This window comes from Chroicocephalus ridibundus, chromosome 14 (assembly GCF_963924245.1).
Source record: "Chroicocephalus ridibundus chromosome 14, bChrRid1.1, whole genome shotgun sequence".
Lineage (NCBI taxonomy): Eukaryota > Metazoa > Chordata > Aves > Charadriiformes > Laridae > Chroicocephalus > Chroicocephalus ridibundus.
Window position 1 is genome coordinate 1,587,835 of NC_086297.1, and position 12,743 is coordinate 1,600,577.

General features: G+C 36.3%; 1 protein-coding gene across 6 annotated transcripts in view; it reads left to right on the forward strand.

The window, feature by feature from the left end:
• The window catches only part of CEP112 (centrosomal protein 112), a 204,123-nt gene that overhangs the window by 27,438 nt on the left and 163,942 nt on the right, over nucleotides 1-12,743 (forward strand). For all 6 annotated transcript variants that reach the window (XR_010073347.1, XM_063352596.1, XM_063352598.1 and 3 more), the window contains 3 exons: nucleotides 7,592-7,678; nucleotides 9,584-9,683; nucleotides 10,856-10,974. Coding sequence is in view for 5 of the 6 variants with exons in the window: in XM_063352596.1 (XP_063208666.1) it covers nucleotides 7,592-7,678; nucleotides 9,584-9,683; nucleotides 10,856-10,974 (306 nt within the window). In the remaining variant the exon portion in view is untranslated. The remainder of the gene's footprint in view (nucleotides 1-7,591; nucleotides 7,679-9,583; nucleotides 9,684-10,855; nucleotides 10,975-12,743) is intronic.

Consider the following 12,743-nt stretch of genomic DNA (forward strand, 5'->3'; position numbering starts at 1 on the left):
CCTCAAAGTGTCTCTCCCTTAAAAAAAAAAAAAAAAAAAAAAAAAAAAGTTTGATATTTTATTTCTTTACATGCGTAGATCCTGGTTTTTAAGGGAGAAAAGACAATGACTAGAAAAAGTGGGTACTATACACTCTTCTTGCTACATGTGAATAAAGGTAAAAGTACAATTTTAATGACTGCTGTAGGAGATCCTGAAATGAGTGTAAAAAGTTCAGTACCTGCTGAAATACAAAATATTAAAAATAAGGAATAACACTGGGGAAGAAAGTAAGCGATGTCGACTCAGTGTATGCAGACTCATCTACTTCACTGGACTTGGCACTACGCAGAATTATATGAAGTTTTCAAGTAGTATCTACTATTTTATGGCATTCAGATTTTACGGACTCCCTTTGAAGTCAGGATGATTTCTGCATGTTCACAAGGTTCAACTGGGTTGTTTTCAGTGCTGGCAATGGAAGATGCAGTGTGTTGCATTTTTGAGCTGTCTTTTATGAAATTGCATCTAATAAGTTATTACCATGTATGAGTTTTCACAATTCCTAAACATATTTAGAACTTTTTTTGGTACTTACTGATGTCAGAGTCTCTACTACAAGCGGCTGACATTTGTTACGTATGGAAGTGGGACGCTTGCACTCTGAATTACGCTGTTAAGTAATACGATGTGCTGTAGTGCTGATATGCATGTTATGTTTATTAGCTGTATAAAACATCCAGTTGAGTAAAAATACCATTTCACGTTATTACAGTTGTTGGGATACAAAGCTGTATGCTTTTCTCCCTATTCCCACCACCCCCAACTTGGAAATCTATGAAAAATACATTGTTGTCTCTTGAAAGAGACTAATGACATTTACATATGAATAAGAACAATTGTCCATTCAATTATTTTTCAGTATACAGCAAATGGGTATTAATGTTGTCATTTAGAAAGTCAGACTTTTCTTGACGAGGGAAAGCTGGTATAATTTAATTTAGGACAAAGCTTTTCATTTTTAGTGGCTGTAAAAATAGGGCAGTCATATTAATTTTTTACTTAAATGAATATCTAGTTTCTTTTCAAAGAGTACACTGTAAAAATACTACAACTGGAAGTAGCGGCTGTAGTGTTTTTAAAGAGTAAAGATACAAAGAAGGTTAGATATGTGGAGAGAAGTATAAATGTTTGTTAGGTCAAATAATATAGTCCAGATCATAAACACAGACTTTTGTGGAGGGACCTTTGAATCTGGGCAAAATGCCATGTTTGTAAAGGGTCTTTTTACACTCTAATTTCTGGCTTGCATCTTTCACTTGTTTGATACTTCTTTTCTTTCAGTCTGTCTCTGGTTTGTCCAGACTCTAAGCTCTTTGCAACAGAGACTTTACAAGGCACTTGTTTCACCTTAGGCATTGCATCGGATAAAAATATTAATGATATTCAATGCAGAATTTGGAGTGGTTAATGTATCTGCCGTTTCAAAACATAGTTATAAATTTATTTTATTTTTGGAAAATTTCGTGTTACATCGTCACTCCTCTCAGTGGCCAATCCGGCCCAAACCACCACACACAAACATAAGAAAAAAGCCCAACATTAATGTGAATCCCAGATGGAAAACCTGCTTTTGTTGTGTGTAATGTTCCACTAGGAAAAGTATTACTTATGACTTCCTTTAATTTATAGGATTTGTTCTTAAAGTCTGATAGAGCCTCGGAAATTTCAATCAAGTGAAAACAGCTAGGTGCAAAAGTACACACCACCATCCCCATTCTCCTGCCCACTGTGCTCCTTGAATACCAAGGAAATCAAATCTGTTTGCGCTTTTAAGACCTGTTGGTCATATTCGATGTTTTGGCCATGATACTCACATTTCACTTTGGTATAGACCCAGAACATCGGCGAGTCGTCTCTCCTAACACACTCTGCCTGTTCTAATTGCGAAGATTTTCCAACTCCTGGCTGTTATGAGAAGGGAACATGATCACCGCACTCATCAGTGTGTTAAACATGAGGTGTATTTCTGTATACATCTTACACCTTTTACCCTTCCCCCTTGCTTTTCATACTATAGTGCAACTCTCTTCAGCTAAAAACACTTCAAGAGTAGATATTGATCTTCAGAATCATTTGAGCGAGGGGCTAGAAGCGGCTTATTAAATATAAACTGCAATACTAAGTTATATATCGTGACAAGTGTGCTGGTTACAGACATCTGAATGCAATGAAGCTGGGAAAGAACAGTATTTTTTCCACATACTGTAGACTCAGCGCAAGCTTTTCTAGCAGTTTTCTTCAGGAGAAGATGGAAGATTAGATCCACTACGATTGTATTTTATATTTATTGCAGAAATTTCTGTACAAATAATTTTTCTTCTAGATATTTAGCCGCTTATTCTGCCTCTTAAGTTGCTCTAAATGTTATAAGTATTAATATACCTCAAAGCTACTCTTAACAATTTTTGAGGGTACAATGTAAGATAAGGAGATAACACAATGAAATAAGGTAGCTTGGTAATTGCGATGTGAGATACACTGTTCCAAATTACTTTTGTCTGAAGACAGCATGTCTTTATATATAATACATCTCAAATGTTTTGCAAGTACAGTATCTCCTTCCTCGGCCTGCCTACATAGTTGAAAACACTGTATAAATTATCAATATTTACTTTTTTAACCCTGGATGTGAAAATTGAGTAAACACGGTTGGGTAGAAAGTTCTAGTTGTTTGTTGGTTTTGGTTTGTGGTTTTGTTGTTTGTTTTTTTTTTTTTTTTTTTTCTTTTTAAGAAACCTTTTTCTTCTATGAAAATATCAAAGCTTTGTATCGTGTGCTGATTTCTTTTAGCAGCTGCATAACACCAAGACAAATAAGTTTTGTCGTATATTGTAAGATATACAAGTCATTGTTCTACATTGTTAGTTCTTACTTTGAAGTTCTCATTTATTGTTTACATCCTCCTCCCTCTTCCTCGCTTCCTCCCTCCCTCCCCCATATATTCATGGACTTGGAAAAAATCTGGCAAGCAAACAAGTACTGTTTTGTCAAATATCCAAAAAAAAAAATCTCCAATCGATGTTAAACCTTCAAGATGCCACCTCTGGCCTAAGGGTGATCCCTGTAATAAAGACAAGTGAACAGTGATCAGTAGTTCAAAGCTATCTCCGAACTACAGCCTCAGATTAATTTTGTTAGTCTACTTACTGATTTACTTGTAAATCAGGTATTTAAATATTTCTACAAATTTTTGTAAATGGTGACAAGATGAATGTTTCTCTTCTGTCATGAAAAACTGACATATTACCTTTTCTTTTTTTGCCAAAGATTTATGACAGTTGCAGATTAGACTCTATTGGTTTAAGTTTGACAGTTATTATTTAAATTTTTATAGCACCTAACCTGTGCTACGAAAGTACAGGACAGTGATACGATGAAACCCTATTCTCAGGTAACTGCTGGTTTTGGTGGTGTTTTGTTTTTTTAAATCAGGAAGAAAGTGTGACTAGGCACATAAAAGCAGTTCTGTTGATACCACCCTCCGTGGCTCTAAATAACAGGGACAGCACAGATGTTTGACATCAGTAATGTTTACATGGCCTTAGGGTTTAATTGCCTCATACTCTTTGTAAGGAGAATAAACAATGACAGAAATCCAAAGGAATGATGTTCAGGCAACAGCGATGGCTGCGTTTCATACATAGTTGCAAATTTCTCAGCTATAGCTAAATATCTATGCTTTTTTTTTTTTTGTCTGAATGGTAATATGCCATAAATTTCATGTTCTCTGCTGCCTATTAACCAGTAATAAAAGGTATTAGAACTGATGAGCACGAGCACAGTTAATTGCTCCTAACAAGGTGAATGACTTTTCTAAGTTGTTTTTACCTGTTTTCTCTAAAACTTACAAAGGTCTTTGATACTGTTCTGGGTTATTTTGTTTCTCAGTATGTGTTTAATAAAGTAAAGCTGAAGCGCAAAGGACACTTTACAGGAGAGTAGCACAAAGCGCTGCTCCCCAGGAAACTGAGACTAACTTCGCAAATGAGCTTTGACATTCGGTAACTACAGATACGTGGTTGACTCAGTTTGGTATGGTTTCAATTTGCAAGATACTCCTTTATTGAAATTAGTATTTGCTAGCGTGTTTAAACGTTGAAATGGAAGGGGAGAAGTTTCACTCTCAGTTGAGAAGGGATGAGCCCGTTTGCTTCAACCCCAGCCTCAGTGAGATCACTTCTTAAAATGTGCTTACGTGACTCGGGTTTTTTTATCTATGCATGCAGCGAGATGGAAGTCTGCCTTACACAAGGGTGGGTCAAAAAGCAGATTTAGAAATGAAAGCAGTACTCCGGGCTTTGCTATAGAGCACTGTTTTGTTGTCATTATGCTTTCTGGCTGTTCCAGCAGTTTTCCACAGAAAAAAGTCGCGAATGTAGGATTTTTAAACTAATATGTTTTATTTTTACAGCAAATGCTCAAATTAACACTTTCAGAAGTTGTGATAAAGATATGTATGTGTCTTGGAACTATGGACCATTATAAAATTTAAATATTGTTGGAGACATTTTATTTTTTATCAGTTATTCATTACAAATACAGCTTTCCTCTTTTTTTTTTTTTTTTTTTGGTTTTCTGGAAACTCCACGTGCCCATCAACTATTGAATTTCAAATGCTTTAATATGGGGCTCCTCACATTTATTTCTATAGTAGGTCCCAAAGGGGCAAACTGACGGAAGTTGTGGACAAAGCAGACAGGGCAGGAAAACGTCTGGAGTGCTGAAACTTCAGAATTTCAGTGTGAGCTTATAGAAATCAGGGACCTTGAGGTGAAGGTATCACCTTTTCAGCCCTCAACTGATGAGAAGTTGGTCTTTGGGATTTTTCAAGTGAGAAATTTAAAAAAAAATTTATTTTTTTTTTTAGTATTCAAAGAAAAAGTAACACTTTGTTATTACAGTGCTTGCCTTCGTTAAGAGCGGAATTCTGTATCTTGGGCACATTTTTCAAATTTGTTGTTTGACTGCAACTAGCTCTCTTAAGGCAAAGCTGTCAACCCTGTTTGGAAAGTAGTCCCAAAAATTGGGGAAAGTTTAGGGGAGAGCTGTTCTACTGGAAGCAGTGCAATGTATTAATGTACTAAAATTGATGAGAACTAGTGCAAGTGCAGGAACGGTGTTAAGTGGAAGATTAATGACAAGGAGGGGGTGCCAACCTCAAGTACAGGAATTTCTGCTGTCAACCTGGGGGAAAACAGCCACGTGGCTTAGAACAATCACCATCGCTAGAAAAATATATATCCGTATTTAATACAAGACAAATTTTAGAGTTTGACTTATTTTTATGGTTTTTCAACTTCCAGAATAGTAAAAAGTGGACCAGATCTCAGCTGATGCAAACCACTAAGGACTGATTTACATCAGCCACGACATTCTCACTTTATTAATGATTTTTAAATGTAACGTGTTTGTGCGGGTTTAATAGCTATGCAAGTGCAATAGCTATACATCAGTAATTCATAAGCTTTTAATGGAATTCAAGTAGACTGGAGCCTCTTTCATGTTTAGTTTCTAGTATTTGTGTTATTACAAGACCTCATATTTACTTATGAAATATTCACAAACTGTCTATCTGGAAGCGGATTACTGTGCTCTTTTTTTTAAGTCAACAATTATTTATCACGTAGCACTAAGATTTTCTTCTATAATGTCACTACTTTGGAGGGATATATGCATATATTTCTTTTCATATATACATATGTGTATATTTTATGAATATAACATGCATGTTTATCATGATGCTTATTTTTGGATGATAAAAGAGATGACTGACAGCTGAGAATATCTATTTTCTTTGGATTAATTGTCAATGTAACTCCCCCCCCCTAATTTGCATAAGACTATGTTCCTATTTAGCCTTGGGAAGTGGTGTAATAAGCAGACATATACTTGGGGTATCAGTGGATGTGGAGTCTGGAAACTGAAAGGATTTGCTGCTCTTGTTTCTTCTGTTTTTAGTTCTTGAGGAGTCTTATCATAGAATGGTTCAGGTGGGATGGGACCTTAAAGCCCCCCCAGTGCCACCCCCTGCCCTGGGCAGGGACACCTCCCACCAGCCCAGGTTGCTCCAAGCCCCGTCCAACCTGGCCTTGAACCCCTCCAGGGATGGGGCAGCCACAGCTTCTCTGGGCACCCTGGGCCAGGGGCTCACCGCCCTCAGGGTAAGGAATTTATTCCTAAAATTGCCTTTTTGACTTGACGTAAATTTTTGTAGCTCACACTTTCAAGTCACAATAACATAGTGATGTTTTCAAGTCACAATAAACAGAAATATATAATACAAAGTAATCATATAAAAGAAATTAATAATTTGCAGTGTGTTTATTGTTTGTATATGTTAGATAAAGATTCACGCCTGAATAACTACTTTTGATAAGTCAAAGGAATAAAAATAAATGCGGAATGAATAATGCTTGTTGTTGCTTTAGCGTTTCTCAGTTGAGAGGGTTAGAAGTCAGGTTCTTAGTTGAGCTAAACAAAAATCTGAGAACTGAAAATAACTAGATGGTGGTGGGAGTCCCGTGTCCAGCTCCAAGCTGGGTGGATCTCAGCACCACGGGCTCTTCGAGCATCCAAAAGCCTAACAGAAATGTTTCTGTTGCCAACAGAATGCTAAAAGACGTCTTCTGGTGAGACGTTGGTACTCTCACTCCAAGGATTTTGGTCATCCCTTTCTGAAGTGAGGGGGAGGTCGTTTGGATCTGTCGCTCTGGGGCAACGTTTCTGTCTGCTTTGCTTTCTGAACAGTGGAAGTGTTTAAATGTAGAAGAGGAATAGCCTGAATCTGAACTCGAGGGGTCACTTCTGTTTTTTAGAAAACTCTAAGAAACACAAAATACCTTTCATATTTGCAGAGTCCTGAAGACAGTTTTTAATGTCGTAGTGAAACTACGCAAGAGACTTAAAAATATTTTCAAGATGAAAACCTGGGACTATAAGGAGTGGAATGTGCTATTGTGTCGGAGGGGTTCAAGTACGCTACTTTGAACAAACACAAGCTGAAGCAGGAAATGTATTTTAGCAATCAAATTCGGCAGCAATATCCTTAATCCCATTATAAGTAAGCTTTAAAAGGAAACGTGTTTATAATGTGAAATCTCTGAATAATAGAAAACAAACAAAAATAAACATGCATCTGGACTAAAGGACATTCTTTGTGTAAATGTAACACCTGCCTAAGAATAAAAGCGAGTTTACCATATTTGGTATATTAACAGGAATATTAAAAGTTTCTTTCTTAAGTGTTTATTTAAATAAAGGATGATAGCTTTTTCTGGGCAGTAGCGCTTGTTTTTATTGCCAACTAAAACATCTTACAAATTCATTTTCTAAATAAATATTTTTGGTTGAGTTCTTTTGTAACAGTTTTATGAAATAAATATTGAAATACTGACAAACTGAATATAGATTTTTTTGTAGCAATTATTTGCTATTGTCTTCCCATTGCATTCTCAAAGACATAAATGAATAATTTAAAAGTTATGCAAAGGTCATTAGTGTAATTTATTCTTTAAGTAAGTTATGTATGTGTTTTATTTTGCTTTTAAAGCTGGACATGAAAATGAAAATAGCAGAAGGTAAATTTCATGAAGAAAAACTTAAGTTACAGCAGAAGCATGATACTGATGTTCAAAAGGTAAGAAGTGTTTGTATGTTTGTTTTTCCAAAGACGGTATATAAAGCAAAATAATAGAGTCTGATTAAAATAAATAATTTGCAGTTGTACTTTAACTTCTTCATGATTGCAGTTAATATTCCTTTAAAGTAAGATTGTAGGTAACGGTTTGTAGAAGCTGATAGGAATGCAGAATATTCTATGATGAAAAACTTAGGAACGGAAAAACACTTGCAGAAAGCAGATGAAAATACAAAATGATTTGTTTATTTGAACAAGACAAGCTATTTTACCCGCCTGACAGCTTCTGTGGATTCACATGCTGATGAAATCATAATCTGGGGATTTTTCTTTTAGAGAGGAAGCACTCCTGTTATAGAAAAATATGAGCAAATATACTTAAAACAAATTTTCATGGACAAAATGCAAGAAAACAGTAGGAAAATCTGCAAGTATATCACACATGTTCCTACTAATACGACAGTAGCGCTGGTTCTCGTGTCTCTGTTTTGACACTGTATCTTAAAGCACTGGCTGGTCAATAAACACTTTGTTATTTATGTTATTGCCTTGTTAAAGCTATATGTGGCTTTTAATTCTTCACAGCAATAAAATGACACCAGATATACTTCCTTTGGGTTAAGTTGGATTTGTCTTTATTGTGTTGCATAACACCACTTTTGGAAAGATTACAAAAAGACTGTCAAAGACCACACTGTTACTTTTAATACCGTGTTTTGAACATGTGGGGTCGAAGTCTGCGAGGTCCTAAGTGCCTTCTGGAGCTCTCTGATCCCAGGAGTGTAATGGGAGTTAAACGCTCAGCGTCAGGATCGTCACGGCTTATCCTCGTGTAAGCTTTGCGTTACTGAGCACCTCTGGCTTTTGTTTCTTAAGGCTGAGTCACAGTCTTGGAGGAAGTTCGTTGACACAACACCACGACGCATCAAAGCCTCCTGAAAGGATGTTAATATTTGGTCAGGTGCATGTTTGGCTGATCTGTTCTCAAAGTCTGCCCGCAGAACTAGTTAGCAAAGCTGAGAGTCTAAAGGAAACAGCTTTGTGAGAATAAGGAATAGTCAAATGCTTTCTCATCCCTGAGTTGTCATCCTTTTCTGACTGATGTTAGAATTCCGTCTTTTGAAGTTGTTTAATAATGTTGAATATTTTAGAAAAGGTTAAATAGTGTCATATTAATCTTTAAAGACGCAAACCGTTTAATGCAGATGGAGTAATATTGTTTTAAGATGAAAGCTTCGGCTTGATGAGAGATTTGGGGCACTGTTATAAAATTTCTGTAACTTTAATGTTTATCTTAAACACGAAGTTTAAATTAAAATACTATCTCAAAGTGTGCAAATATTCGAGCATTTTTTTCCAAAATCAGCACGCACAGAAATGTGAATGTAGTTACACCTCATGTACTCGCTCTATCCAACCCATTGTTTCTGGAATATGTGCAAAGAATTGCAATTGGTGAAGTACAAAAGAGTGTAATGAAGTTCACCAAGTATTTAAGTCTTTCTTAAACCTGTGCAGAATTTTAGATGCTTTTAAATAGTATTAGGCAACATAAATATGAGAAGGGAAACAAATCCTTTCTATTTGCGGTAGTAGCACCATGAAACTTCCAAACTCAACACAAGCAATGTTGGATTTGCCTGTTTAAAAGAAAACAAAAAGACCCTCCTAAAACATGAAACTCCTTTTTAATCTACTGTCTACATTTATCTAAATCAATCCTTCGTTTATGATTTGTCAGTCTTACCTGTGAAAATTACTTAGATTTAATCGCTTAGTCCTGCATGACCTAAGCACTTCTTGAAGGCAGCTCCTTTGATGGAGACCGGTGTATATTATTTTGTGCGCCAATGGTAGTTTGGGGGTTTTGGACTTTTGTTAAAGTATTGTGAATTTTCTCTACAGATTTTGGATAGAAAGAATGATGAAATAGAGGCATTGAAGTCCCTCTACAAAAACAAACAAAATGAAGCTGAGGAGGCAATTAAGAAACTGGAGAAAAAAGGTGATTTTTATATTCACGGCTGTTGTTTTCTGCTTGGTGGTACTGCACTGCATCCTTCTCGTGGCTATGGGCTTATGTGTTCCTTTACGCTTCCTTTGCAGGTCTTGACCTGATTTTCGCCTTTAGATTTTTAGAGGCTCGTCCAGTAGTTGTTGCTGTACAGTTTCCAAACCAAATTTTCCAAGAGGCAGCGTGATCTTGTTCTATTTAATACTTACAGGTTTTATGAGCGTCACCAAAAAAAGTTTCTTTGATGATACTGAAGTATTTTGACCACTTATTTCAAACTTTCAAATCTCTGGCTCAAGGTTAATTTATTTATACATTCGGTACATTTTAGTCAAACCACAATGTATTATTTAGGACTATTGCGGCAAGAGATTTCAAACACGGGTAGTCGTCTTAAATATGTCTTAAGTACAAAACTTGGCCTGAACACGGCTTGTCAGCAGTTTCTGAATGTTAGTTTCTTTTAGAATTCCTTGGAGTCCATTTACACTATGGACTAAACCACAATGTAAAATAATACACAAGTTTGGTAATCTACGTACAAAAAGGGAGAGAGTTCCATGTATATTGTTTCCTGCTCCTTGGGAAAGTAAATTCCAGCCAGGGATCTGGTGCTTCTGTTGGCGGGCTGGTGGTCGCGCTCAGCTGTAATGGGTTGTGTTAGCGTCACCTACACTCTTGCCAGATAGTGAAAATCATCAGTCGCTTTTGAAAAGTGAATTTCTACCTGCTTTATTTGTCACAAAATTTGTCAGACTGTGAATTCTTGACAGAATCATTTACAGTTTAAGTTGGGGACCTTAATTTCGTTTTGTATCTTGAGCATTCAGTCTTCACGAGAACCTTTTCTCCTAAGGACGCACATAAAATCAGGTTCAATATGCGTTTTCTTATGCGTTTTCTTTAGGTTGTGCAGAATTTTGTTGACGTATATTTACTGCTTGAGTAAGGAAAACTCACTATGAAATATTTTGTAAATAAAGTAGAGAAGAGAGGACACCTTGTAATATTTTAGTGAGACAGAATCTAAGTGTGTTAAGCTAAAAACCATCAGAAAGCCAGGTCAATTGGAAAACTGATGTAATTGGATTGTGTGCGTTGCTAACACTGAAAAATCCCAAAGGTATCTCTTGAATGGTTGTTTATTTTCCCATTTTTGACAGTTCAGACCCTTGTTCGTGAGTCACAAGTCATCAGAGAAGCAAAAGAGAAGCAGATCGTGGAGTTAAAGAAGATGTGTGAGCAAAGCAATGACTCTTTGAACAATGAGTGGGAGAAAAGGGTAATGACTAATACTTGCTCTCTTTGAAAGACTCCTACAGTGTATATCTCGGATAATACATTTTGTCACTTAAAAAAAATAAATGTAAGGAATATGTTACTTTTAGTGGTATTTTCTTATGCTGATTTAATTTTTTTCTGGAATAATCTTGCAAGACTCTCTTTGCTGGTGCTCGCACACCTGCACCCCCCGTACCCGCCCCCTCCCAGCTGGTCGCTCCCTTCCCGGGGTTCATCCGCCCCTCTTGGCAAGTCTCTGGGTATATTAGGGAAGTGTTTATTTCTGGTTGACCTGACATGGAATTTTAATCTTGGTAAACCTGCTGCTACCTGCTGCCACGGTGATTCCTTTGAACTATTATTTTTGCATTGAGTCATGAATTCTTCAATGTATTTTTATTTATTGTTAGACTCAAGACAGCAGCAAAGCAGAGAGAAAAGCATGTTTGTTGCAAGACAGCTTCACCTTTGCCCAGATTATTGTCAGTATTTCTCTTGCTTACCCCTCTCAGGAGAGGGAGGGTCACAAAAAGGGCAAAACCACCTCCCTTCATAGATGATGTACGCTGATTAATTTAATTTTTTTGCAGCCCTGCATCTGGAAGTGATGTTGGTTTTAATTCTTGTCTTGTAAGAGATAAATCATAAATCTTGTCCTTTGTGCTTAAGACCTTGAGGTTTCAGTGTTAGGTGGGGTTTTTTATTTTGTTTTAGAGAAGCATTATTTTCAGCCCGAGGTCAGCCCACGTTTTGCAGTTACCTAGCAAGAGCTGTTCCTACAGCTCTAATTGTCATCAGTGATGCCAGTGTGCAAACAAGAAGGCAAATTAAAAATGCTAATATTAATTTTAACTTAATGAGATTATAGAAGTGAAATAGGAGCATGTATTTTATGGAAAAAAGTGGATAATGGGAAGTATGATGGAAATATAGTAGAAGTTAATAGTGCAATGTTTTTATAACTTTCTATCCTGTTAGGTCTGTGTATTTTTTCCTTTGAACACATGCAGGTCGTTTGAATAGGTGTTGCTGACAATAACGCAAACCTTACTATAGTCTGTTGTACAGGAGGTAGAGACGCTCCCAGAATTCCTGGTTTTAGTTATATCTTAGATACCTGGAGGTTAAATATTGATTTGTTTATTTTCCCAGTTTATTTTTAAAAGTATCACAAATTTAGCAAATCTTCTGAACACCACAGTATATACATGATACTTATAATAATAACTTATTAGCGTTCTTATCTTTTGGATGAAAAATTTTATGTTAAGCTCCTGCACGCTGTTGAAGTCTGTTTGTTAGATAATGGTCCAGATTCACAGACACCTCCATGATTTTGCTAGACTGTATGTTGGAGAGAAGAATCTATGCTTTGCAAATTAACCTGATTTTAGCAGTGTGTTTAGAATGATGCTTTTATTTTATATATTGTAGCTTTCTCTGTCAGCCATGAAATGGATTTGTTAGAAACTTGAGAAGTACATAATAGCTGTTATACAACCAATGCGCCGTACATGTTTTGTATGCTAATTTGACATGGCATTATTCTTTACTATTGTATAGATGGAAAATTTAGTTTTGAGGCCCCTTAACTAGAAAGGGAGGTCACTGGCCTTTAGAATATAAATCTAGGGTTAGCAATGACACAAATAATCCTTTTATTAGACAAGCAGATAGTCAAGGCTCTCCAGCTTCTTACAAACTGAGAGGCAGATAAACTGGCAGTGTAAGTGTCTGGAGAGAGTATTAGTGCTTCTCTGATAGAAATTC